General features: G+C 32.4%; 1 protein-coding gene across 1 annotated transcript in view; it reads right to left on the minus strand.

Annotated features, from left to right (window-relative positions):
• LOC128186043 (transient receptor potential cation channel subfamily M member-like 2) overlaps positions 1-25651 on the minus strand; it is a 34743-nt gene extending 9092 nt beyond the window's left edge. Inside the window, exons 1-10 of the mRNA XM_052855770.1 lie at positions 25367-25651; positions 21742-21877; positions 20734-20905; positions 8436-8558; positions 7168-7248; positions 5493-5607; positions 5024-5137; positions 2597-2696; positions 1308-1533; positions 199-510 (exon numbers count right to left, since the gene is read on the minus strand). Coding sequence (XP_052711730.1) covers positions 199-510; positions 1308-1533; positions 2597-2696; positions 5024-5137; positions 5493-5607; positions 7168-7248; positions 8436-8558; positions 20734-20905; positions 21742-21877; positions 25367-25505 — 1518 coding nt within the window. The 5' untranslated portion in view covers positions 25506-25651. The remainder of the gene's footprint in view (positions 1-198; positions 511-1307; positions 1534-2596; positions 2697-5023; positions 5138-5492; positions 5608-7167; positions 7249-8435; positions 8559-20733; positions 20906-21741; positions 21878-25366) is intronic.
• Positions 25652-27584: the final 1933 nt, after the last annotated feature.

Raw genomic sequence — 27584 nt, forward strand, 5'->3', positions numbered from 1 at the left:
AAAAAAAAAACTAAAAAAAGATATATCAACTAAATTAATAATGTGCTGGCTTAACGTAAAATGAAACGTAAAATAGAGCTGTTTTAAATTTTGATAGAAGCTAGTACATTTTTCAAGTCGCTATAATTAGCAGTCATTTAAACGAATAAATGAGAATACAAAAAATATTTCTGAAGTTTGAATAAACTAATAAGTTACCATAGTTGTAATAAATTTGGTAACTGGTGCAGTGTAAAAGGAGCAAATATCTTGAAAGCATTTCTTTGCGCTCTCGCAACACCAATGATGACCAACTCCTTCCTGTGTCTTTGACTTGGAGTCTGGAGAAGAAGTCACTTTTTCATTACAAAAACTTGCTCTTTTTACACAACGGGCCTCTCTGAAGGCATCGTCCTGATGTTCTGGCATAAGTTCCTCGTCCTTGGTACAAAGTGAATTTAAGTCGTCGAACTTATTTTCCACAAACATTTTGACAGATATTAACAAAGGCATAAATATGGATGCCACGATCTAAAAAGAGTGAAGAAAATATAAAAAGGTTTTATGTATTTCAACATTTTACAAACAAATTCAATCGTGAATATTTTTAATTTATCCAATGAATGTGAGTGGGATAGGGATTTTCAATATTATAAACATTTAATTGATGAACACAGTAAATAATTGTATAGGACTCTACTACCTACTACTGCTCTCAATTGCTAACATCACTGTTGTGGAACTCTTTGTCAATCAAATTACACGAAACTAAAATTGGCGTCAAAATTTTAGAGATAGCATTTGGAGGGGTAGATACTTCATCTTATACCCCAGACAATAGTTTTGCTACGCAAGAACAAGATTTAACTAGGGACAAATTACCAATTTTACATTCTGAACTTCACACAGAAGCAATTTTGTAGAAGTTATATGGATTTTAAAAATAATTTATTGATAATCAGCATTCATAATACTCCTACGAAATTGTACCAATGATATCGTGGATAATGATAATACAGAAGTTCTTATAAAAACATTTACGGTAAAAATACAGGAGTCTACTGAAATAATTGATTGACAACATTAGTTATAATTTAATTGCAAAAGAGTGATACTGTGGAATTATTATTATTCGTGGAAGACTGTGTCCTTCGTGGGTACCCCTTGAATAGAAATTAATTTCCCCACGAACGAATGTACAAGCATATGTTTAATATTTATTTTCGAAATAGAACTTGATACCAGCGAGATTACGTCCCCCGAACCAGAAAACATTTGGCTACCCACAATCATTGACCCCCACAAACAAAAATGATTCTAAGGTATACCATTTTCCTTGAGGTGGACAGAGGTATGACATCCTTCCAGATCTCCTCAAGCTTGGCCTGACAACAGTTCCGGCCCATGAAGTCCATCAATTTGTTTTCTTCGGCCAGACAAAAGAGGGTGGTGTTGCCAAACTCACTCATTTCACTGATCAACAACTGCTTGGACCGTTCACGGTCCTGTAGGTAGCATTTGTCAAGGACCTTCGAGGCCACCTTTTCATACTTCCTGAAACCAGTCAGGCCAGTATAGTAAATTAAGGAAGGGGTTTTCTCGTTATCAAACATACTTCTTATAAAAAGTAATTCATGAAATTTTGACACAGTCAAACGGATCATATTACCAAATAATTCTATCAGTTTAATCAAATTTGACCTTTTCGTTTTCGCATAAAGGTCAGGTCAAGGTCACTACCTTTTTCCTCAATGTAAAGGATGATAAAATTAAGTGTAGCTCTTTGCAGTTATGTAGACATTTGTTTAAGATTTAAAGATTCTATTCTTCAATGAAATGATAGAATTTCAGAATGTCCAACAGCTAATACTACTTAACTGAAATAATTATTTATACTTAAATTGGTATTGTTTTGCCCCACTCTTATTTTCTTAAAGTTTGAAGAAATTTTGACTATTTTTTTATGCTTCCAATAATAAAATATTTCTGATTTTTATGAATTATGAAGACTTTATATAAAAAAAATAAATTGACAGAAAAGCTAATTTATTGACTATCTAATAAGAGAGAAAATACTGATTGTAATTTGATAGGCAAATCATATTTCAAAAACATATTCGGAAACCCAAGTATCATATCATTAAAAAAAAATCCAACATTGATGTTATTGTTTTTAAAATGCTAAAACAGACTCATTAATCTGCAGCAATTCTGATTGCAAAACATGTGATATTTAGCTACGCCAATGTTCCGCCAAAAAATATAGTCCTTGTTAGATTCTAAACATTGATTACTTTTTCTATGCCAAGTCGTATGATAGTAAAAAAAATATATATATATATACTATTTTAATTTCCTTTCATCTTGATTTAATGAACAATTTATCAAATTTACGTTTGACGAAAACCAGAAAAGACTCCTTCCTTAAATAATACAGTATAAAGAAACAAAGAGCAAATGAATTTATTTTTCTTTTTGCAAATGGATTAAACAAGAACACCCGTCTGTTGTTTGATTTTACGATAACGGAAAATAAAAGAACTATACTTAAAACAAACGATAAAATTCTTCAGACCAATGAACATTAATTGATTAATAATGAAGTCCTTAGACTTACGAAGAGTGCCTTGTCAATGACTCACTGAGTTCTTGCTCATATTCATCGGAAGCCATTTTAGACAACTTCTTCAGCAAACAGCTCGCAAACAAAGCAGTTTCTAAAGGAAGGATATTAATTGATAACACACTAGCATTAGCTTAGTTTCCACATCTCAATCAAAATGTTGATCACGTTATCTCTCCAATTAGTTTCTCTTTAGATAAAAAAAAAAGTGCGTAAAGTAAAAGGCTAATCTAAAGGCTTTCTCTTTAGATAAAAAAGTGCGTAAAGTAAAAGGCTAATCTAAAGGCATGGTGAAAATTTCAAGTTAATATCAATACATCAGTGATCAAACATCCTGATTGTTAAAGAGGAGCCTTTAAGTATTTCCGTGGTCATATCTAAGTACCAAGTTGCCCTGCACACACAGTTCAAACCAACTAGACACAACCTAACACCAAAGCAGACCCCAAAAGCATACCCCGGGTTTCCTTTGCGTCTGCTCTGGGTTTGCAGTTTAAAGCAGACCGTTTTTTTTCTTACCACCCGTAAGAATCCCCCTCACTTTTTTTATATTTCAAATATACATGTATAGACATCTGTTCATTTTTCAGTAGCAATCATACAGTAGGTACATGCATTTACTTTAAGGACAAACTTTACAATTCTTCATAACCTACTTCTAACTATTCCTCCCCCTAGACCTAATGCTAACTGATACCAGTAACCCCTGTAACCTGTCACAAATACATAATACTTTGTAAATCTTTCATAATCATGCATTGTAACTAATGTTACGAAAGTTACTGGTTAAAAATTGAAGGGGTAAAAGTCAGGACTAAATTTTGATCTAATTTTGTCAAAAACAAAGTGCGTAATTTACACAAGTCTATAGACTTTATTGTACCAAAGTAAACATATATATATTTACGTACATGTACGTTTAGATTTGTACATTGTTCAATATTTAATGTAAACGATCATTTTCCTGCACGACAGAGTTATCAACTAGTGATCTGATTGGTCCGTGCAATGATTGGTCAAAGCGTTTTATTTATTATCATGATTGACAGGTCTGTTTGTAAGACTGGACCCAAGGTTCGCTGTCAGTGTCTGCTTCTAAAATCAGGGCCTGCTCTCTGTGTCTGCTCTGAGTTTTTTCTGGGTCAGCTCTAATTCCGCCATATCAGACCCAAAGAGACCCCAGGTTTGGTTGGGGTCTTCTTTTTGTAAGGTTCTGTCTAGTTGGTACTCTATGGGGTTAATTTGAAGGCATACTCAAATTGCAAAATGCATTGAATAAAGGATTTGAAAAAAATATCAAATAAAATGGACTATAATGAGCTACAAAAAATTTGGTTTTGTCAATGGTGTTTATCACTATTCTTTCTAATCACAGATATAGCATCGATATTACTTACCGTAAATCTGGAAATTTTTACTGTAGATAAATTTTTCGCTAATTTGCGTCTGCTCTGCATTCGCAAAAAATTTTTTCCTAAAAATTAATCAACAAGAAAAAAAAGTAATAACAATTTTGCCAAAGGCTGGTCTCTTCTCCTTACTATATGAACAGGTGTCCGTAAGTAGTGGTCATTTAAAAAACCTGTTTATATAACCAGGTAATTACCCCCAAGCTATAACCAGCGTGTGCAGAAGGACTTCACTCAAAATCGGTATCTTCGGTTGACTTGTAGCCTCATGTCTATCTAAGTGTACATGTATACTGATGACACTGCATGCATGCGTGATTTATTCATAGATATGATATGTACCGGTGTTACGCAGAATGTAGCGTTATTTTTTTTACCCCATTCACAGTGTACCGGCAGGACACCAAAATTCACGGAATACGAAAATTTGTACAGTATTTTTAATTTCTCGCTGAATGCTGCCATTTTCTTCTCATTCTCGCTCGCTTGACACAGGAAAACATCACCTGTGTTTGACACGTGACCCTCCGATACTTGTGTGGTGTACACAAACCGTCTCATGTGAAGGTGTGAACTGCTAATTGGGATAATCATCTCGCTATAAATCCGTATCAAGATACCCCTTTAGGTAGTTTGCTGCTGTTATTGTATAAATCGGTAATTTAAACAAGATATAAATTGCTTACATCAACTCTCACATGATACTATATGAAGTTGGTAAACATATACGATTCGTGAGAAAATTAGAGGCGGCGGTAATATACGATGTCCGAAGGTAAGCTAACATTGTGCATGTCAGTATGTTGACATTTAATATTTGAGTGCTTTTTATTTTTAGCGCCGATGACAATTCGCAAAAATTTAAAACGTAAAAATTAATCTATATGTTCATGACTCGAATTCGCAAAAATAAATCGACGTAAAAATTTCCAGATTTACGGTATTACGTCTTTACCAACTTGAGGCACTAGCCAGTAATTTTTGTTTTGTCATTCAAAAAGAAAAACCCTACCAATATAACCACTTCCAATCCTCCAGAAGAATTTGGCCACACTCATACGGTTCATCAGGACGGCCCAAATAAATAAGTGCTTAGCGCGGATCTCCAGCTGTTCTTTCCCCTGTACTAATTATTAAGTAAACACATGTGCTTGTATAAATAATGAAAATAAAACACCCCAAAATCTTTTAAAACTCTCTTCATATATTTCCCAAAGTCTATGAATGACTGAACATTTACAGTAATGTTCCTGGCAGAGCTTTTCATGTCTTAAAATGTACCCAACACCACTTTCCCATTAAAGATTTATATATTGTCAGTACCAGAGTCAATATATAGGATATATTAATGAGATTTTTTGGTTTCTTAAAGATTTCATGTATTAAAGCACATAAAGCACATTTAACATGAACATAGTTTTTTCAAACTTTTTTTGTAATAAACCTGTCTATATAAATATTGGTAAACCAACAGAACTTACCCGGGTACATATTTATGTTTTTATTGCCAAGGAGATCAGCTATGACATTTCCAATGTAGTTTAAAAGGTCAGGTCTCCTTTCATTATCCTTAGCACATCCACAGCACAATGCTTGCTACAATTTTTAAAGTTGTTTCTACTATACTTAATGAATATATAAAGTCATATTTAATTTAAAGCAATTTTTTTTTCAATGGACACAAAAATATTTAAAATCTAATTGATGATTCATAATTTGTAAAACTTATCATGTAAAGAATCGAGCTGACTAAAAATACGACAAATGCACAATTCAAAGAATTTATACTTTCTTATTTCCAACGGAAGACCATCTTATTGAAGACGGTTTCTTTTTAGCGTCTTCTGTTTCAAACGGAAGTCCCTCTAGTTATTCTACTGTTCCTTTTCATTATCATAAGGATATTTCGTCTCCAGCGAAAGACCCTACTATTATTCTATTGTTTCTGTTTAACATTTCTTTTTAAGGTCTTCCGTGACCAACAGCAGCCCTTATTGTTTTTGGGTTTTTTCTCCATTGTTAATTTTTTTTTAAATCAATTTTCTCCTCACTCTTTTTTCTATAGACGATTTTTTTAATAAAAAACGACGATTGTCAAGTTTTCATATCTGATAGAGGGTGCCAGGCATTAAATATCGTTTTCTTTAATTAGATGACGTCACTTCCTTTCGCAGGCGTCGTCTGTTTCCTTTTTTGGACAGGGAATTTGTCCAGCAGCTTTCTCAAATATGATTTTAGATATTAATCTTAATTTTCTACGATCATATATATTTTTAAGGGTGACAAGGGGATATATGATCATTGTCCGTCACTTCTGGTCCCCTCCAAATGCAATTTTCTAATAATGATTTTTAAAACTCTTTCAAATTAAGACAATCTCATTTTTTCTTTTTCAGAATCAGAACTGAATTTGAAATTGAATATAAAAAAATATTTAAATCAAGATTAACTAGTGACTTTAAAAACGATAAATTGCATTTATTTACTTCTAATGTTTACATAAAAAAGAATCTTATGCGATAAATTTTCAGTTTCTCAAAAACTTACATTCATTTGAATAGAATTAAAATGACTAAATTCATTTCAAATCATCATGTCTAAGGTGATCCTTCAATTTTGCGTATGATGACGTTTAATTCGAATTTATTTAATAAATAGAAGAAATTTAATTTTTTTTTAAATTCATTTTAATCTTGCATTATTTTGTTGGTTGCCATTTCATACGGATAAATTGAGTAAAGTTTAAATTGTTCAAATCTTAAAAAGCCTTTTAAATCGAGTTTAAATGATTTCAAACTGAGATCAATCTCCGTAATAGTACTATTAAAGAAATAGTTGTTTACCTAAAGTTGTTTAATTTCATCTTTTCTAATGTGAATTTACCATATAAAAAACAAAATTTTTTAAAAAATGGATTTTTGGCACATCGAGACTTTTTTTTCAGTTCAAAAAATGTTGGCCTCTTGAGATCTGAGAAACTTTGCGAAATATTAGTCATCTGTATGTAAATCTGTTTAAACTATATTGTTTGGTTCGTCGTTACTTCTGTTCGTCACAAAAGGTACTTCAAACATTGATTTTTTTTAAAAACATATTTTTAAATGGAACAATTATATTATTTCAGAATAAAACGTTGCATTTGTCATCTTTCCTTACTTTTAGTCCTTCTATGAACCTTAATTTGTTTATCCTCTTCCTCAGCAACCGTGCAGAAACATCGTCTTCGTCTTTGAAACACTGAAAAAAAAAATCTAGACGGAGTCCTCTTTAAATAAATTTACTGAATACTATTTTTTCAATAACTTTTTAAAAAATCCACCCGAAACACATACACACACACACACACACACACACACACACACACACACACACACACACACACACAGATAGATATAGAGATATATATATATATATATATATATATATATATATATATATATATATATATATATATATATATATATATATATATATATATATATATATATATAAAGTTGAGAATATCTGCTGCAAAAATAAATCTTTGCCTCCTGTTTATAACGCAAGGATACGTACGCTTTAAATTATATTATGTTTTATGTCGGATAAAAAATTGAAACGAAATTTTATTACTCTAAAAAGCCCTCTTTTTGGTGGCATCTCTCTGTCCCTTGTGTGCAAGTTATTTTTTAATAATTATATTGACATGCATAATAAAGATGTTGACATGTAAGATAGTTATGTCAACATGCAACAAAACTATGTTGACATACAAGAAAATCAGATGTTAGATTTATACAAAATCTTGAAAAATCTCAAATATCGCACACCTGTGACATCCAAGATGATAGATGCATCCTTTTTGTATCAACATGCAACCTCTTTATGTCAACATGCAAGATAAAAATGCTGACATGCAAATTATTTATGTCAACATACAACTTGTTAATGTTATCATGCAATTTATTTATGTCAACATGCGAGATAAATATGTTGACATGCAACGTAGTTATGTTAACATGCGAGATAAGTATGTCGACATGCAACTTATAGGTTGTATATCAACATAACTAAGTCTCATGTCGACAAAAATATGTTGCATGTCAACATATTTATCTTGCATGTTAACATAACTAAGTTGCATGTCGACATAAATAAGTTGCATGTCGACATAAAGAAGTTGCATGTTAACATTATTAAGTTGCATGTTGACATCAATAGGTAGCGTATCCAGCATCTTGGATGTCAGATGTTAGCGATATTTGAGATCTTTTATAACTCCTATTTGATTGCAGTTTTCTTGCATGCCAACATAGTTATGTTGCATGTTGACATAACTATCTTGCATGTCAACATCTTTATCTTGCATGTCAATTTAATTATTAGAAAAATAACTTGCAGAGATATGCCACAATACTTCTCAGCTTAGGTCGAGTCTAGCTTACTTTTAAGTAGAGGTTTTGTAGATCGCTGATGTCGAGGACCTGGGACAGATTAATTTCATTCTTCAGGAAGAGTTCGACAGACTCTGAATCGTCCTGTACCAATGCATCAGTCAGTGTCAGCTTCTATCAAAGGTCATGTACAAAATGTAAGGAATTGTATAATGTACTTTCAACAACAAATGTCCATGCATGCGCATGTATTAGTACCGGTATATTATTACTTATTAGGTTAGTTACTGACTCACTACGGAAATATATTGGGTTGATCAATCTCATAGATGGCGAGGCGAAGCCGAGCCTTCTATGAGATTGATCAACCCAATATATTTCCGTAGTGAGTCAGTAACTAACCTAATAAGTGTTTTGTTTTCTCGAGGACGTTCAAGCGACATATTTATTCACAAATAGCGATGATCTACGCAAAGCCATGTACAAGATGCCTTACATCTCGTCCAATTTAACTCATTTTAACTCTTCAAAATCTTCAATCTCACCTTTCAAATACTCTTTCAAAATCTTTGCTTCACCCATGCTTACTTACAATGTTTTGTTGCTATTCAATTTTAAATGTTTTCTCCCCTTCCTCTTCAGAGATTTGAGCAAATTTCGACGCTGCCCTTTTCTGTATTGCTCCAGACAAAACAATGTGACGTCAATATTCTAAGAATTTCAAAGGGCACTACTCTAAATACTTTAAGAACTTACGCATGCAGTTTATGTATAAAATACTATGAAATGTCGAAATGAGTAAGCGAAGCGTCGACCAATGACGGCCATATTGCCTTATATTATTTCTCACAGAACAAATATAGAGATATATGAGGCAATCACGTGCTATGTTAAAACCAATGAAAACGTGACATTTCAGTCCAAGGGAAAACGAAGTTATATACTGCGATGAAATATTTATATACTATATACTATATACTGCAAAAGTTTAAACATAGATCAAAGTGCATAACATTCAATGTGCGAAAAGATCATCAAAAGTAAAAACATAAATAGGAAACATAACGTTGATAAATTGTTTCGTATGTGTACATGTATTAGTTGTTTCTTGCTTTCGCTCTAATTTAGAGCTATTCTTCCGTTTTCCAGCGGAAGACCCTTCTATTATTCTTCGAGAGCATTTTCGCACAATAATTTTTTTTCTTACAAATTTTGTGCACGCGATTTCTCGAAAACGGCTCGGCCGATTTTTATGAAACTTTCAGATCTGATAGCTACTCATCCGAACCTTATACGTTTTTTTTTTTAAATTGATGACGTCACTTCCGGTTTTTAGATTTTGACGTTTTAGCAATTTTCAGAGGGTCGGTTTGTCCACGCATCTCCTCCTAAACCATTGAAGGTATTGAGTTGAAATTTTCAGGGATGATTGTCAGAATATTGTAGATGTGCCATTAGGCATCCGATTCTGTCTGGCGCATAAAGTGCCGAAGCTCGGCAGGGATCGAAAAATGAGATGAACAAAGCGCCGTTATTTTTTGTAGTTTTCTGTCATTATCTTTTTACTCTGAATTATTTTCTTAAGACATGTAGAACAAAAAAGGTGTATACAGACAATTTTTTTCATTTGCCGTCAAGAAAAAGGGGCTGGCCCTTAAAATGAAGGGTTCAGAGGGGTCTTAAGTCTTTCATTGATAGCTCTTTATCTAAGAATATTTTGTTATACATTAAAGAAGGAAAACTGTTCGTTTTAAAGTTATACGCCTAGACATTTAGAACTTTTCTCAAATCTTACGTAATTCGGGATTGAAAGGGGCTAGACGTCCAATCGCCCGCTCTATCATATCTCTAAACGGAGAAATATTTTGAAAAGCAATATTGAGCAAAAAATGCTCAGAATTCTGCTCTTAACAATATTCTTCCTATCAATCTTCAATACACAGCCCCAATAAGTACACGAAAAGCTAGACCCTTAAACGTTCTTCTCCATATATCTCAAGAGCTGATCATGAACAGAAATTCTAAACACTTGAAAAACAAAATAAATTTCAAATTAAATGAGTAATCAATTCACATCCAAAGAAAGGGGTTGACCCTTTAAATTAGGGGCCTAAGGGGCTCTAAACATTATTTTCACATATAGAGTTGGTACTAATATGTAAATCCCGATTTCATTAAAATTTGATTTGTAATCTTTTTTTCCGATTATGCTGAAACACTAGAGATAATTTAACAAAAAGCCCTTATATTGACCTTCATCTTTGACAATTGACGGCCTTAAATTCATCATGTTATTCTCAATGGAGATCATGTCAACGGCCTCAGTCTTGTAACAATTTTTACAGTGTTTAGAATAATTCCGCTCTTTTAAATTTCAATTAACGTTTTAGCCATGGCCTCTAGTTATTATTATTAGGGTCTTCCGTCTTCAGCGGAAGACCCTTCTATTATTCTATTGTTTCTTTTTCACTTTTCTTATTAGGGTCTTCTGTCTTCAGCGGAAGACCCTTCTATTATTCTTCTGTTTCTTTTTCACTTTTCTTATTAGGGTCTTCCGTCTTCAGCGGAAGACCCTTCTATTATTCTATTGTTTCTTTTTCACTTTTCTTATTATTAGGGTCTTCCGCTTCCAACGGAAGACCCTCTTGTTATTCTACGGTTTCTTCTTTATTAAGGTCTTCCGTTTCCAACGGAAGACCTTATTGTTTTTCTTCGGTTTCTTCTTCCCTATTATTATTATTTTTGTTTTTTTTTCTTACAAATTTTGTGCACGCGAGTTCTCGGAAATGGCTCGGCCGATTTTCATGAAACGTTCAGATCTAATAGATATTGATCTGAACCTTATTGGAAATTTTTTATTTTGATGACGTCATTTCCGTTTCAGAGATATTGACGTTTTAGCGATTTTTAGAGGGTCAGCTTGTCCGTCAAACTCCTCCTAAACAAATTCAAATTTTCAGGAAATGTAGACGAATGATTGTAGTTTTGTCTAAAGTGAGCCATTTATGTTTGGCGCAAAAGGCGCCGAAGCTCGCCTGGACCCGAAAATTGAGATATAAAAAATGTAGTGATTTTTCTTGGTTTTCTTTGATTATCTCTTTTCTCGAGATATTTTGTTAAGACATGTAGAGCAATTAAAATGTATGTTTACAACAGCTTTCATTTAAGATCAAGAAAAAGGGACTGGCCCTTCAAATTAGGGGCCGATAAGGCTCTAAAGTCTTTTAATGGTAACTTTTTACTGTAAAATATTTTGTGATACGTCATAGAAGCAATTTTGTTTATTCTAACGTTATTCACCTATACATGGCAATCATTTACTCCTATATTACGTAATTAGGGATTTTAAGGGGCCAGAAGTCCAAAACTTTGATGCTCAACATCTCTAAATGGAGAAACATTTTGATAAGCAATATTGAACAAAAGATGCTCAAAATATTGAACTTATCAATCTGCAACAACAGTTTCTTAGTTATGCGGTCCCTGAAAGGAGTTACAGGGTCGGCCCCTAAAACGACCCTCTCCAGATATCTCCAGAACGGTACAGAATTTCTAAGCACTTGTTGAACAAAATGTGTTTGAATTGACACGAGCTTTCATTTAAGATCAAGAAAAAGGGGCTGGCCCTTCAAATTAGGGGCCGATAACGCTCTAAAGTCTTTTAATGGTAACTTTTTACTGTAAAATTTTTGTGATACGTCATAGAAGCAATTTTGTTTATTCTAACGTTATTCACCTATACATGGCAATCATTTACTCCTATATTACGTAATTAGGGATTTTAAGGGGCCAGAAGTCCAAAACTTTGATGCTCAATATCTCTAAATGGAGAAACATTTTGATAAGCAATATTGAACAAAAGATGCTCAAAATATTGAACTTATCAATCTGCAACAATAATTTCTTTGTTATGCGGTCCCTAATAGGAGTTACAGGGTCGGCCCCTAAAACGACCCTCTCCAGATATCTCCAGAACGGTACAGAATTTCTAATAACTTGTTGAACAATATGTGTTTAAATTGACAAGAGCTTTCATTTGAGATCAAAAAAAGGGGCTGACCCTTCAAATTAGGGGCTGAGGGGACTCTAAAGTCTTTTGATGATAACTTTTTACTGTAAAATATTTTGTGATACCTTATAAAAACAATTATGTTTATTCTAACGTTATTCACCTATACATGGGAATCATTTACTCCTATATTACGTAATTAGGGATTTTAAGGGGCCAGAAGTCCAAAACTTTGATCCTCTATATCTCTAAATGGAGGAAAATTTTGAAAAACAATTTTGAACAAAAGATGCTAAAAAATTAAGCTTAACAATATGCAACCATATGTTATGTGTGATACGGTCCTTAAAAGGAGTTACAGGGTCGGCCCCTAAATCGACCCCTCCAGATATCTCCAGAACGGTACAGAATTTCAAACACTTGTTGAACAAAATGTGTTTGAATTGACAAACACATTCTTATGACATCATAAAAAAGGGGCTGGCCCTTCAAATAAGGGGCTGAGGGGGCTCTAAAGACTTTTAATGATAACTTTTTACTGTAAAATATTTTGTGATACCTTATAAAAACAATTTTGTTTATTCTAACGTTATTCACCTATACATGGCAATCATTTACTCCTATATTACGTAATTAGGGATTTTAAGGGGCCAGAAGTCCAAAACTCTGATCCTCTATATCTCAAAATGGAGGACATTCCGAAAAGCAGTATTTAACAAAAGATACTCAAAATAATGTGCTTAACAATGTACAACCATATATTGTTTGTTATGTGGACCCTAAAAGGAGTTTAGGACCAGATATCAATACGATTTTTCACATATATCTCAAAAACGATAACCAATTTCTAAACACTTATTAGCAGTACACAAAAATACCTTTTAATTAAAATGAATGAAAAGGAGCTGATCCCTCAAAAAAGGGACCCAAAAGGGGTAGATAGTCTTTCACCCATTACTCTTAGACCCCGCTTCAATTTCAAATCACGTATCGTTGACGAAGATCAAGAGCAAGGTCATTCCGTATTCTAAAAATCGGACGGAAGACCTCCTCGTTGCTCGCAACGAGATCGTGTCTAGTTATTAGGGTTTTCCGTTTTCAACGGAAAACCCTTTTTTAGGGTTTTCCGTTTTCAACGGAAAACCCTTTTGTTATTCTACGGTTTCTTTTTCTTTATTATTATACTTTTTTTTCTTTTTCTGACTTTTTTGGATCGTTATTTCTCAGAAACTATTCAACTGATTTACACCAAAATTTTAGGAGTTAACAAGCATCAATGTCGCTACTGATTATTAAAATTTCAAATGATTACGTCACTTCCGGTTTCAGATATGGACGATTTTGTAAATTTTTAAGGGTCATTTTGTCCACGCATCTCCTCTGAAACTAATCATGATAAAAGCTTAAAATTTGCAGGGATTGTAGAGGAATGTCTGTAGATTTCCCCCCATGATTCCAATTGCGAAAAATGCGTAAGGCCTAGAAGCTCGCCTGAACCTGAAAATTAGCACCAAATTTTTTCACAAAATTTTCGCACATTTTCCGTAATATCTTTTGACGTATAAATATTTTGTTAAAACATGTAATGCAAAAGCTGTTTTAATTTGCACGGGCTTTAATTTGATATCAAGAAAAAGGGGCTGGCCCCTCAAATTAGGGGCCAAGAGGGTTCTAAAGTCTATTTGCAATAACTGTTTAGTGAACAATAATTTGTTATCAATTATAGAAGCAAAAGTGTTCATTGTACAGCTGTTTATCTATACAGTACCATACTTAAGTCATATATTACGTAATTAGGGGTTTCAAGGGGCCAGAAGTTCAAAACTTTGATCATTAATATCTGAAAAAGGAGAAATATTTTGAAAAGCAATGTAGAACAAAACTTGTTCAAAATAATGTTTTGTACAATATGCTACCTTAAATGTTTTTGTTTATGACCCCATTTAGGAGTTAAAGGGTCGGCCCCTAAAACACATTTGTACAGATATCTCAAGAACGGTAAACATTTTGTGAACACTTGTGTAACGAAATATGTTTAAATTTACAAGACCTTTCATTTGATGTCAAGAAAAAGGGGCTGGCCCCTCAAATTAGGGGCCAAGAGGGCTCTTATGTCTTCTTTCAATAAATCTTTACTGAACAATATTTTGTTATTAATAATGGAAGCAAAAATGTTCATTGTACAGCTGTTCATCTATACATTACCATACCTAAGTCATATATTACCTAATTAGGGGTTTTAAGGGGCCAGAACTCACAACTCTGATCATTAATATCTGAAAAAGGAGAAATATTTTGAAAAGCAATGTAGAACAAAAGTTCTTCTAAATAATGTTCTTAACAATATGATACTAAACATTTTGTTGTTAGTCGCCCCGGTAAGGGGTTAAAGGGTCGGCCCCTAAAACGCATTTGTACAGAGATCTCGAGAACGGTTTACAATTCATGAACACTTGTAGAACAAAATATGGTTATATTAGCGAGACCTTTTATTTGATATCAAGAAAAAGGGGCTGACCCCTCAAATTAGGGGCCAGAAGGGCTACTAAGTCTTTTCATAATAACTCTTTTTTGACCAATAATTTGATATTAATCATAACGCAGGAAAGAAGCTTTTATTAAGTTTAATTTAAAACCAAAACCCGTTTTAAAATCGGACGATGCTTTACAGAGATATCGGGGTTTTAAAATTAAGTTTTCCGGAAATTTTGATTCCGCGTCCTTGGTTTAAAAAATAGCGTAATGTTTAAAGTAAAATTAACTCGTACCAAAAATAATTGTTATGTCGTACTTGAACACATTCGGATTTTTTTTGTTAAGTCGTTCTTGAAATCGGAAAGGTGTTTGTTAATTCGTACTTAAAATCATTCGTATTTTGATAAGTCGTACCAGGAATAATTCGATGTTATTCATGATTTATATTTTAGTTACTCTTGTTATTGGTTTAAGAGCTCTGCTTTTTACAGGAACTTCCAGCTTTACTTTCCGACAATAACGGAAGACCCACTCGTTGCTTTGCAACGAGCTTTGCTCTAGTTCTTTTTTTTCTTTTTCTGACTTTTTTGGAGCGCTATTTCTCATAAACTATCCAACCGATTCGCACAAAATTTTCAGGACTGATAAAACATGATCGGCTCGACATATTATAAAATTTTCCAATGATGACGTCACTTCCGGTTTCAGATATTGACGATTTTGTAAATTTTTAAGGGTCATTTTGTCCTCGCATCTCCTCCAAAACTAATCGAGATAGAAGCTTGAAATTTTCAGGGATTGTAGATGAATGTATGTAGATGTACCCCCATGTTCCCAATGATAAAAATTGCTAAAGGCCTCGAAGCTCGCCTGAACCTGAAAATTGGCACCAAATTTTTTCACGAAATTTGTGCACATTTTCTGTAATATCTTTTGATGTATAAATATTTTTTTAAAACACGTAAGGCAAAAGTTGTTTCAAAATACACGGGCTTTCATTTGATATCAAGAAATAGGAGCTGGCCCCTCAAATTAGGGGCCAAGAGGGCTGTAAAGTCTTCTTACAATAACTCTTTACTGAATAATAATTTGTTATTATTTATTGAAGCAAAAACGTTCATTGTTCGGCTGTTTATCTATACAGTACAATATCTAAGTCATATGTTACGTAATAAGGGGTTTCAAGGGGCCAGAATTTCAAAATTTCGATCATTAATATATGAAAAAGGAGAAATATTTTGAAAAGCATTGTAGAACAAAAGTTGCTTAAAATAATGTTCTCTACAATATGCCACCTTAATTTTTTTTATTCATGACCCCATTTAGGAGATAAAGGGCCGGCCCCTAAAACACATTTGTAAAGATATCCTAAGAACGGATAACATTTCGTGAACACTTGTTGAACAAAATATGTTTATATTTGCAAGACCTTTCATTTGATATCAAGAAAAAGGGGCTGGCCCCTCCAATTAAGGGTCAAGAGGGCTCTTTAATCTTCTTACAAGAACTCTTTACTGAACAATAATTTGTTATCAATTATAGAAGCAAAAATGTTCATTGTACAGCTGTTTATCTATACAGTATCATACCTTAGTCATAAATTACGTAATTAGGGGTTTCAAGGGGCCAGAATTCAAAACTTTGATCATTTATATCTGAAAAAGGAGAAATATTTTTAAAAGCAATGTAGAACAAAAGTTGTTCAAAATAATGTTCTGAACAATATGACACCATTAATTTTGTTGTTAGTGGCCCCAGTAAAGAGTTAAAGGGTCGGCCCCTAAAATACAGTTGTTTAGATATCTCTCGATAACGGTTAACCATTCGTGAACATTTGTAGAACAAAATATGTTTCTATTAGCGAGACCTTTTATTTGATATTAAAAAAAAAAGGGGCTGACCCCTCAAATTAGGGGCCAGAAGGGCTATTAAGTATTTTTATAATAACTCTTTTCTGACCAACAATTTGATAAAAATCATTCGCAACAAAGGAGCTTTTATTAAGCTTCATTTAAAACTGAAATCCGTTTTGAAATCGGACGATGCATTACAAAAATATTGGGATTTAAAAATTGAGTTTTCCGGAAATTTTGATTCCACGTTCTTGGTTAAGAAAATAGTGTAATGTTAAAAGTTGAATTAACTCGTACCTAAAATAATTTGGAAATTGTCAATTCATACTTGAAGACATTAGGGACTTTTTTTGTTAAGTCGTTTTAGAAATTGTAAAGATTTTTGTTAATTCGTTCTTGAAATCATTCAGATATATTTAAGTCGTACTAAGAATTATTCGTTTTAAAAAAAAAAAAAATTATTTTCTTTATAGTTGGTTTTAGAACTCTGCTTCTTACAGGAACTTCTATCTTTACATCTTGAAACCACCGGAAGACCCACTCGTTGCTTTGCAACGAGCTTTGCTCTAGTTCTTATTCTTTTTTTTTCTTCTTACCGATTTTATGCAGGCGATTTCTCGGAGATGGCTTGCTTGATTTCAGTCAAATTTTCAGGGATGGTGCCTTGTCAACTGAAGTTTGTACCGCCTGAACAGTTTTTTAAAATTTACTTCCGGTCGGAAGTTATCGTCATTAAACGATTTTTTTAAAGTCAAATTTGTCTGCGACGTTTCTCAAAAACGACTGAAGATATAGAGCTGAAATTTTTAGAGATGATAGATTTAACGTTTTTCTGGTGCACTATTGTCTAAAAAATGTCCGTCGTCACTTTTGGTCTTCTCTGGAAGGAATTTTAAAAAATTGAATTTTTCGACTTTTTTATTTTCTAATATTTTTTTTTGAAATTTTTACACCTTATAGAGACCTTCTTACTGATTTAGAATATGTAATTTGTTTTAAAATCGATCAAGGCATTCTTGAGAAATTAAGCGTCAAAGTCCTGAAGCGAGAGTCCGAGTAGCTCAGTCGATATAGTCGTGGACATGGCCCAGGCGACCCGATTTCAAGCCCCGAGTGCCGCAATTTTTTTTCTCTTTTTTTCGCTTAGATCTACGATTTTATCTTTGATTTAATGATTTTAATCAATTCTATTCAAAAATCGTACGGAAGACCCACTCGTTGCTCGCAACGAGATCGAATCTAGTTATTATTATTAAAGTCTTCCGTTTCCAACGGAAGACCTTATTGTTTTCGTTAGGTTTCTTTTGACCTATTATTTTTCTTGTTTTTTTTCCTGCACCAAATTTTTTAAAACCGAATATTTCAAAAACAATTCGACGGATTTTCTCGAAAATTTCACAGATACAAGACGGTCACTATAGCTAAGCATACGAATCTTTTCGAATATGACGTCACTTCCGTTCGTTAACGTCGTTAAGTTTACTTTTTTAAAAATTCATTTTGTCCAGCGAATATTTAAATATTGGTTGAAGATAGAAACTTGAAATTTTCAGCGATGATAGATCTATCTTTGGAAGGATGCCCTTAGGTTAAATGGTTCACGTCCGTCACTTCCGGTCGTCACCGGAAGAAAAGACAAAAAATCGATTTTTTCAACTTTTTCCTTTTTTGATATTTTTCTGTAGAGTTGATAGAGACCCTTTCACTGATTCAGAATATGTAATTTGTTTGAAAAATCGATCAAGGCATTCTCGAGAAACTAAGCGTCAAAGTTCTGAAGCGAGAGTCTGAGTAGCTCAGTCGATAGAGTCGTGGACATGGCCCAGGCGACCCGGGTTCAAGCCCCGAGTGCCGCAATTTTTTAAAACTATTTTTCGCTTAGGTCTACGATTTTATCTTTGAATTAATAAGTTTCAATTTTTTAAAACTATTTTTCGCTTAGGTCTACGATTTTATCTTTGAATTAATAAGTTTGATCTAATCTATTAAAAAATCGGACGGAAGACCCATTCGTTGCTCGCAACGAGATCGTGTCTAGTTATTATTATTGTTATTATTATAGCAGAACAGAGGATAAATGTACATAAATGATTGTTTGCTAAATGAAAACTATTTTGGCAAAAAGATAGTGAAAAGTTTCCCTTTCTTTTAAGTTGATGAAAATATGGCAATAACAAACCATCAACCATCTGAGAAACGATAATACAAATTCAAAGCAGAGCAACACGGACCCCCAAAGAGATAGAGAGGTAGGATCAGGTGCCAAGGAGGAGTTTTAATTTTTTATAAAATAGATGATTACAGGTAATCTGCTTCAGTTTTAAGTGGTTTTTCTTCAGCCGTCTTAAATTTTTGCATTTTATTTACAATATATATATGTGTACTGTAGGATCAAATATTCATTTTTGTGTTTTTTATTTTTCATATATTTTTTAAATTGAATTATTGGCTTTTAAAATGATATCAATCAATTTTTGCTTTCAATTGAACTATTTGAACTTTAAATGATGCCATAAAATTAAGTCTGTGAAACAATTTAAAACATGAGAAAGATAAGATCGCCTCTTTAATATAATCTGACTTTATTTACCTTGTGTGAACTACAGTGTACTTAACCTTTCCAAATTAACCACACACGTCACTTGACAACCATTTTGGCAAGTGTGTTCATTTATGCAAATACCCGGTAATACATTTTCTGTTTATTGTATTTTGAACGGATGTTATTTCCGACCGCTAAGTATTCCCCCAACTATTGAGAGTTTGGTGATTAACAATGTCACATGATAATGTAAACGAGTCTTGTTCGATCTGCTTTATTTCGTCATACACATATCATCTATAGTATTAACACCCCCCGATTTATTTTTATTTATAAATAGAACATATTCACAAACTAGAACAATAATTACTGTAATCGGGTCAACAAAATTATCGATAATGCATCAATCATTACAAGAAAAAAGATCGAAGCTTATAACACACATCAGGGTGTGGCATTTCTTTTTATTCTTATTTAAAGATGATCAAAATCATGATATAATTTCTGTAATTCAGTGTATTAAAAGGTGCCGCTGACATATGTTAAGGGGTACAACTGTAACATCCTTTAATTGGGAAAAATTTATCGATAAACAAATATACTTACAGTTTTGAACACCAAGTAAATTTATTGATATATTGAGGGATTGAGAAAGTAAATATCAACTAAGATGAAATCGCCCAAAGCAAGTTATTAAAAAATACAAATTAAAGCTGAAGTAGAAATTAGAATTATTAAAATATTAATAGAATACTACTAAAATAAAGATTATGTTGTTGTAAATAAAATATTGCCTCTGTGTGTAGAAAACATAGGAGGAAAGGGCAGTAAATATATAGTTGACGAGATTGACGTCATAATGTCCTTGTTTACTTTATGGATAAAAGTTGTTTGAGTATTGGACTTATTGTTTATATATATATATATATATATATATATATATATATATATATATATATATATATATATATATATATATATATATATATATATATATATATATATATATATTGTTTCAAACCATTTTATAATACTAATAATTATTGAATTCATTGCTTATAATTTAATTTTTTTACTCTTTTTTGTAGATAAAAATGGTCATTTGACCTTTAAAATGATGTAAAATTGTACAAAATTCAAACGTTACGTCAGGGCCTATTGATACGTTTTTTTACGTTAGTCCTACTATGACGTAGGCAACATTCTTTACACGATATAAAATAATGTTTTTGCCAATCAGAAAGCGCGTTACAACCAGAATTAAATTATTTGTGTATAACTGTCTGAAGAGCCGACATGGCTGAAAGCGCTAACAGTAAACAATTTATTTAATTTGCCCTGTAAAAATGCATTACGACAGTTATCATGAATGGGCAATTCTGTATGATATCTGATATATATTGCCTTTACCAGCAGCATATAGATGTAAACATATACATATCAAATACGTATCGTCCTGGATAATCCTACCGGCTCTTTCCTAATCTGTCCTGTTTCACCAACGCAACACTTGTCCTCATCTTTTTGGGCATTAGTCCCGTTCACTGATGCCGAGTAAACAGCAGGGCCAGCGCCATTGCTCCCGTCTCGGAGTTTATAGTTATTTCTCTTGGGTTTATTGGTTTTTGAGTTTTTGGTTTCCCTTCCATAAAAACAACAATATAAAAATTCTCTATTTTTTTTGTACAATGTGTAATATATACCTACTCTAGTATAATTGCCATCTGGTTCTTTTTAGGGGCCATCTCAAATACAGGTAGATTTACAATAGTAATATATACTAGTTAACTGTCATTTTCCACACTTTGAAGCAGATTAAAAAAAACTATAATTAAGATTAGCCTAAAATTGTATTTGTGATACATGTATATCAGTTTATACCTTATACATAAACACTACTAAATTCTACCATCTGGTTTTAAATTGGAAGTCATCACGAGATATTTACGGTATAATAATGTAAAAAAAAAAATGATATAATATTAGGAGTGTTACACATAACGATTGGTACAGTTGAAGCATTTAAGTATTAAGAAAATAACGCTGAGAATAGCATCATTATGTGTGTAAAATTGCCAAGACTTACACGTTTTTTTGTTGTTGTTTTTTTATTTCTTATAACCTTCTTCTACAAAGGTTAATTTTATAATAACGTCATAGAGCACAGTAGCAATGATCACATATCTAACATACTTAATAACGGAAAAATCGTTTAAGGAATAATACTTTCCTCTAAAATCTTATATTTTTAATTGTATTTTGCTTACTGTGTTTAATTCATAAAATGTATCGAAAAAAATCTTAACAAATCTAAATGTTCTGTATTTAACTAGATGGCGCTAAACATGTGCAATGAAAGCCTAAGTCGGCCACCATAAGTTACTTCCTAATACTTATCACTGTATTCACAATCCAATCCCATTCCTGATTTGGCAGAGGTAACTTACTTGACCTCAGCTTTATCCTTATATTTTTTACCTTTTTTCTAGTGTCGGTTCCTTGTCAGAATTTATCTGATTCCTCTGTGACTCCCACTTCTCCTCCCTTGCCTCTCTTCTCAGAGGACTTCCAAATGGTACATATTGAGTTTGATGAAAGCTTCTACGTTGTAAAACTAAAAGGACAAATATTTCCAAAATATTATATATTTTACCCATATACATGTACAATACATCTATATTCAATTAAATGTTCTCTAAAATTTCTGCTGCCTAAAGTATGTTCTAGGGGTGTGTTCCCGATGAAACTTCACCTTTTTCTTTTGTATCCTTGGCGTACGTCAAGGAGAAAATCTATCACCTTTTCTATTTTCAATGTATATCAACGATATAGAAAACTTTATGAACGAGAGAAATGTCAATGGGCTAAGTAGAATCACAAATGTTTTAGAAGAAGAGTTGCTTGTTTACAGTAAACTTTTTATTTTGTTTTATGCTGACGACACTGTCATACTAACAGGGTCGGCTCAAGATTTACAACATGCGCTTGACGAATTTTGTATATGTATATATTGTAAATACTGGAAACTTACAGTTAATGTGAAAAAACCCAAAGTTATGATATTCTTCAAAGGACCTGCTCCTAAGTGCTCATTTATGTACAATAATGATAAATTAGAAGTAGTTAAAGAGTATAATTACCTAGAAATATTATTTTCCCGATCTGGCTCTTTTTGTAAAGCCAAGAAGCCAAGAAACACTTGTGTACTTAATCCCAGAAAGCTATGTATGGTATTATTAGAAAAATGAGATATTTTGACATGTCCTTTGATTATCAATTAGACTTATTTGACAAGGTTGTTTTACCAGTTTTGCTATACTCTTGTGAAATATGGGGTTACGAAAATATTGATGTTATCGAGCGTGTACATTTAAGGTTTCTTAAACACATACTTAACTTGAAAAGTAGTACCCCCAGTTTTATGGTTTATGGGGAGACAGGTCGTTTTCCATTATATATAACAATTTATACGAGAATGATTGGATTTTGGGCAAAGATGATGTTATGCCAGGAGAATAAGTTATGTAAAACTATGTATATGTATCTTTACAATTGTTACATTAGAGGTGAAATCAATAATAAGTGGATAGTTTGTATAAAAAAAACATTCTTGATAGCTGTGGCTTATCCTTTCTATGGCACCAGCAAAATCCTGTTAGCGTAAAATGGTTAGAAAATATTGTCAAACAAAATCTTAAAGATCAATTTGTCCAAAAATGGAATAATGAATTAGATAGTTCGTCAAAAGGTGCTATATATCGTATTTTTAAATGTAATTTTTGTTGTGAAGACTATTCACGAAAATTAAGAAACTTGTTTGTTAAATATAGAACTACAAACCATCACCTCCCTAGAGAAATTGGTAGGTGGAACAATACTCCACGTGAAGACCGCAAATGCAGCTTATGTGAAGCCAATCAAATTGGCGATGAATTTCATTATGTTTTAGAATGTAGTGCACTGTCACATGTACGAAAAAAATTGTTTAGTAATTATTATCTTAAAAACCCAAACATCTTAAAATTTATGTCATCTTTAAATCATGTAATACTTATGAAAATGTGTACTTTAAAATATTTGATTTGGTCGGTCATCCTACGTAACAACTATAACAAATTCATTGTTTACTTTATTCTGTTTCTTTTTGTAAATCCTGCTTTTCTTATACTTTTGTATATAATTCTTCTGCACCTCATGTAACATTATATGTTATGAGTGAAAAATAAATGAACTTGAACTTGAACCCGTTTTGCACACATTTGATAATTAGGTATAGAACAATAGGTGTGATCTGTGTTGTGATAGCAATTATAGTCTGCTTTCAATCAAAGAATTTACCTGGGTTTTTACCTGTGTTTTATCAGCGCTTTATTCAATTCAATTGAATTGAATTTAATTGTATTTTATGTCTGATTACTAATAACTCACCATTTTTTTCATTTGATAAAATAAAGATAATGATATTTTTAGTCTTTAATTTCCACTCACTGATAAGAAAAATAATGATTTGACTTTTACATTTTTGTCCATTTATCTTAAATATAAAATTAAATGAATATTGAGGGAAAATTCTGGTTCCAAGCCAACTGGAAGCTGATTCAATGGATAATTATAATATGATGTATAATTAAATGATGAATGGGAAAACTACACGTACAATCATGGGGTACTCCGTGTTTCTTTTTACAACTTGACAGTAGTTCTTATGACATCACCGCTTTAGTATATATTGCGGATCACTTTCTGGTTTTTCAAATCAGTAGCTATATACATGAAGCACAAGAATTTTCGACAAAAATAATGATTTTAGTATTGATTCGGTAAGTTCTTATGACATCAACGCTTTAGTATATCACAGGCCACTTTCTGGGGGTTTTTTTCAAATCAGTAGCTAAACTGATGCACAAAAAATTCCGACTAAAATAATAATAAAATAATAATAATATGGATTTGATAAACTTCAAACTGAAGAAGGTTGGCTATGCATGAATTACATGAAGGTCTACATTTGATAGATTTTATGAAAATATCTTTACAGTTTTTGAAGCATAAAAAATTGCTGATTTATCATCATACAATTTGTCTATTTTCTTCGATTATTCAAGCCGTAGCATAACTGAAAAATATTTAGCGTTTTCACTAGACACATTTCCTCCATTTATGTCAGCAAAAGCAATAATTGAACAGTGAAATATATTTTCTCTTCAAACTTGTTACATGTACTTCTTGTAGACAGCAAGTTAAACAAAACCGCTACAAATACAATAGTTTTGCAGTAATCTTTCTTGTTTAAATAAATTAATAAAATTGTTCGTGACCAAATTGACGTCTGAAATTCAAGAACATGGATGTCAATTATATGTAAATGTGTTTTTATACAAGTTATATTGTAACATGTAATAAATGTAAATATCAATTGGGAGTAGATATGTTTTATTTATTTTATTGTCAATTGTCCTCACTGGAACTGTGATATACACTATAGCAATTAAGCAATTAACTCACCTGGTCAAATTCCCGTTTCGCACACATTTTTTCGATACCTAATTTTCAAATGTGTGCAAAACGGGAACAAACCGTTCTAGGTTACTGTTTTCGTCATGTTTTGACGAATTTTTACGAAAATAAACATAACAGTAAATCATTTAAATGCATCTGAATACATTAAATAGAATTAATCAATTATTTTCAAGTACAAAGTTTTATCGGTGGTGATGGTTTTCCATTCATGATTTCTGATTAAGTCCAATCACTGTAATTTTACTTTCGTTTTGCCATAGAAATTGAATACCAGAGTTGTTTAAACTCCCAAAATATCAGATACGCAGACTATTTTACATGTACCTCCCTTCATTGGGACATAAATATTGTATTTTAAATCAATCATCAAATTAAATGACTGTTTCCTTGAATTAACAACTAACTGAATTAAATTAGCAACAATCGTTCATCTCGTAAGTTAAAAAGAATGATGTAATACACCGTTTTATGCATTTCATATTCAACTTATTTTCAAAAATATTAATGACACTAAATCCGCTGAATTCATTGATCATTGAACGTTCGGTGTGGTGGTTAGATAATTGAACAATAATTAACTTGCCCCCACTATAAGCAGATGCGCTCTCCACGTTTTCCTCCATGCTGTCCATGTTTGTAAATGACATTAATAATATATTTGGTGTGCTCCAAGTATTAATCGCAACTTTTCGGGCCATTCCAGCAAGCTCTGAAAAACACATCGACTGTATGAACACTACCGGTTGTTAGAGTCTTGTACAAAATAGAGTCGCTTCACTTTAAAACATGTATCAGATAGTCAGCCATGTGTGTCGCCTCTGTGCTTTATTTCAGGGTAAATATTTGACTTGAATGGAGTCTAGCTCGTATACCAACAGATCGTTAAATGTGTTGTATTTAAAAACGGCCATTGTCATGGACGCCTGTATAGGGGTGTTGCTAAAACGCGGAACGGAAAACGGAACGGAAAGCGGAACGGAACGGAAAACGAAAAATACTTTGACGTTTAATGCCTTAAATATTGTATAGCTTAGACACAAATATGTACTTTGTATCTTTCATTAATTTTTTAATGATTATTTTCAAAAGGTAGCTTAATTATTTGATGTCATTCTTACGATAGTCTATCAACTATATCATTGCATTTAATTTGCTTAATAAAGTACGAAACGGAAAAATGAAATGTACACACACTGTGATTAAATAAGCTTTAAAAATAATTGTTTAATTATTTTCCATTTGAAATATTGTTGGAATAACAGTATAGGGCATTTATTTGAGCGTTTTGATTGTGTTTTTCATGACTTCGAACCTTGCTTTGGATTTTATACATGTTTTAAAAAATTCAAACATTTTTAGTGATTCATACTATTTATAGTCTGTCCCAAGTTATTGCTTTCATCACTTTTTTGTGATTTTTAAAAAAAATACACATACCTGTGAAAAAAAAATACATTTGAAGTCGATGAAAGGGAATATATCAAAGATATCTTTATTGAACAATTATCATTTTTCACTCCCAAACGTTTGCAGAAACGAAAACAAATTTCTTACGGAGATTTACAATGAGAAATGTTTCCATCTTTTCTCCATTCGGAAGTACTTGGGATACCCGCGCAATTTTTCAACGTTATCATCCGGGCTTATTAACGGCTGATGCAATGCAAAATCCCCGTAGAATTTCTATTTTGGGATGTGTATTGAAGCTTGAAGCGGTAGAGGAAGCGTTTCAAAACGGATAATCTGGACATTTTTCATAGTAGTGGATGAACGTTGTTTGAGCACAAAGGTATTCATGATTATTGAAATATCAAGCAAAAAGTGGTGGAAGCAAAAACTCGGGACAGAGTTTAAAAAATTCATCAATAGATATTGATATAAAAAACGTGACCTACGAACAGCATATACCATCATTGTCAAGGTTTTGCTGAAACATCTGTCTGCTAACCTTTTCGTCTCGCTATTTTAAAGATCACTTAATCGGAAACAAAATCATTTTATTGGGTCACTAACACTCTATATGTCCCGCAAAGTCTCTTTTCTTTCTTTTGATATCGCCGTTCGTTGTCTACATCTTATACCGTTTCAGATTACTTATTCCTAGTATTTCAGTTATGACAGTTTCTTTATGTTTACGTGATTGTACAGTCCTGCAACTTAATTGAATAGAGCGCTGGATATGTTGTTTAGTTTGATAAATTGGGACTAGTGGCCAAAGCATGTAATGTTAATTGAGAGAAATCATACATTTTCGAAATAAATAAAATTGAGTATGAATATCAGTTTTAACAATATTAAAAAAATTTGTCAAGTATATCGTTTATAGCTTTTTTAGCACATCTATCGAGTAAATAACATTACATAACATTTTCCGTATTCCATTCCGTTCCGCTTTCCGTTCCGTGTTCCGTTCCGCGTTTTAGCAACACCCCCTGCATAGAGGTCTCTTGTCATCGATATTTATAGAAATGGGGTTGTTATCGATAATTATAGTACCGGGAACCCTGTCACAACTGTATCATTATATTTATGAAATAAAGAGCATGCCCAGATATGATTTCTGATAAAAAAATTTAAGTAAAAGACAACCATTCCATTATGGACGGTCAATTAGTACAGAACAAAAGGAAATAATTGTATGGAGGGCATTAAAAAAATCATTATAAGAACTATAACCATAAGACGTGGACTTTGAAGGAGAACTGAAGTCTGTAGAAAAAAATTATAAAGTGACCTGAAACGCCTACAATTTTGCCGACAGCTGTGTCTTTAAAATGTAAAAGTATGCCCTCGGCGAGCAC

This window comes from Crassostrea angulata, chromosome 5, assembly GCF_025612915.1.
Source record: "Crassostrea angulata isolate pt1a10 chromosome 5, ASM2561291v2, whole genome shotgun sequence".
NCBI lineage: Eukaryota > Metazoa > Mollusca > Bivalvia > Ostreida > Ostreidae > Magallana > Magallana angulata.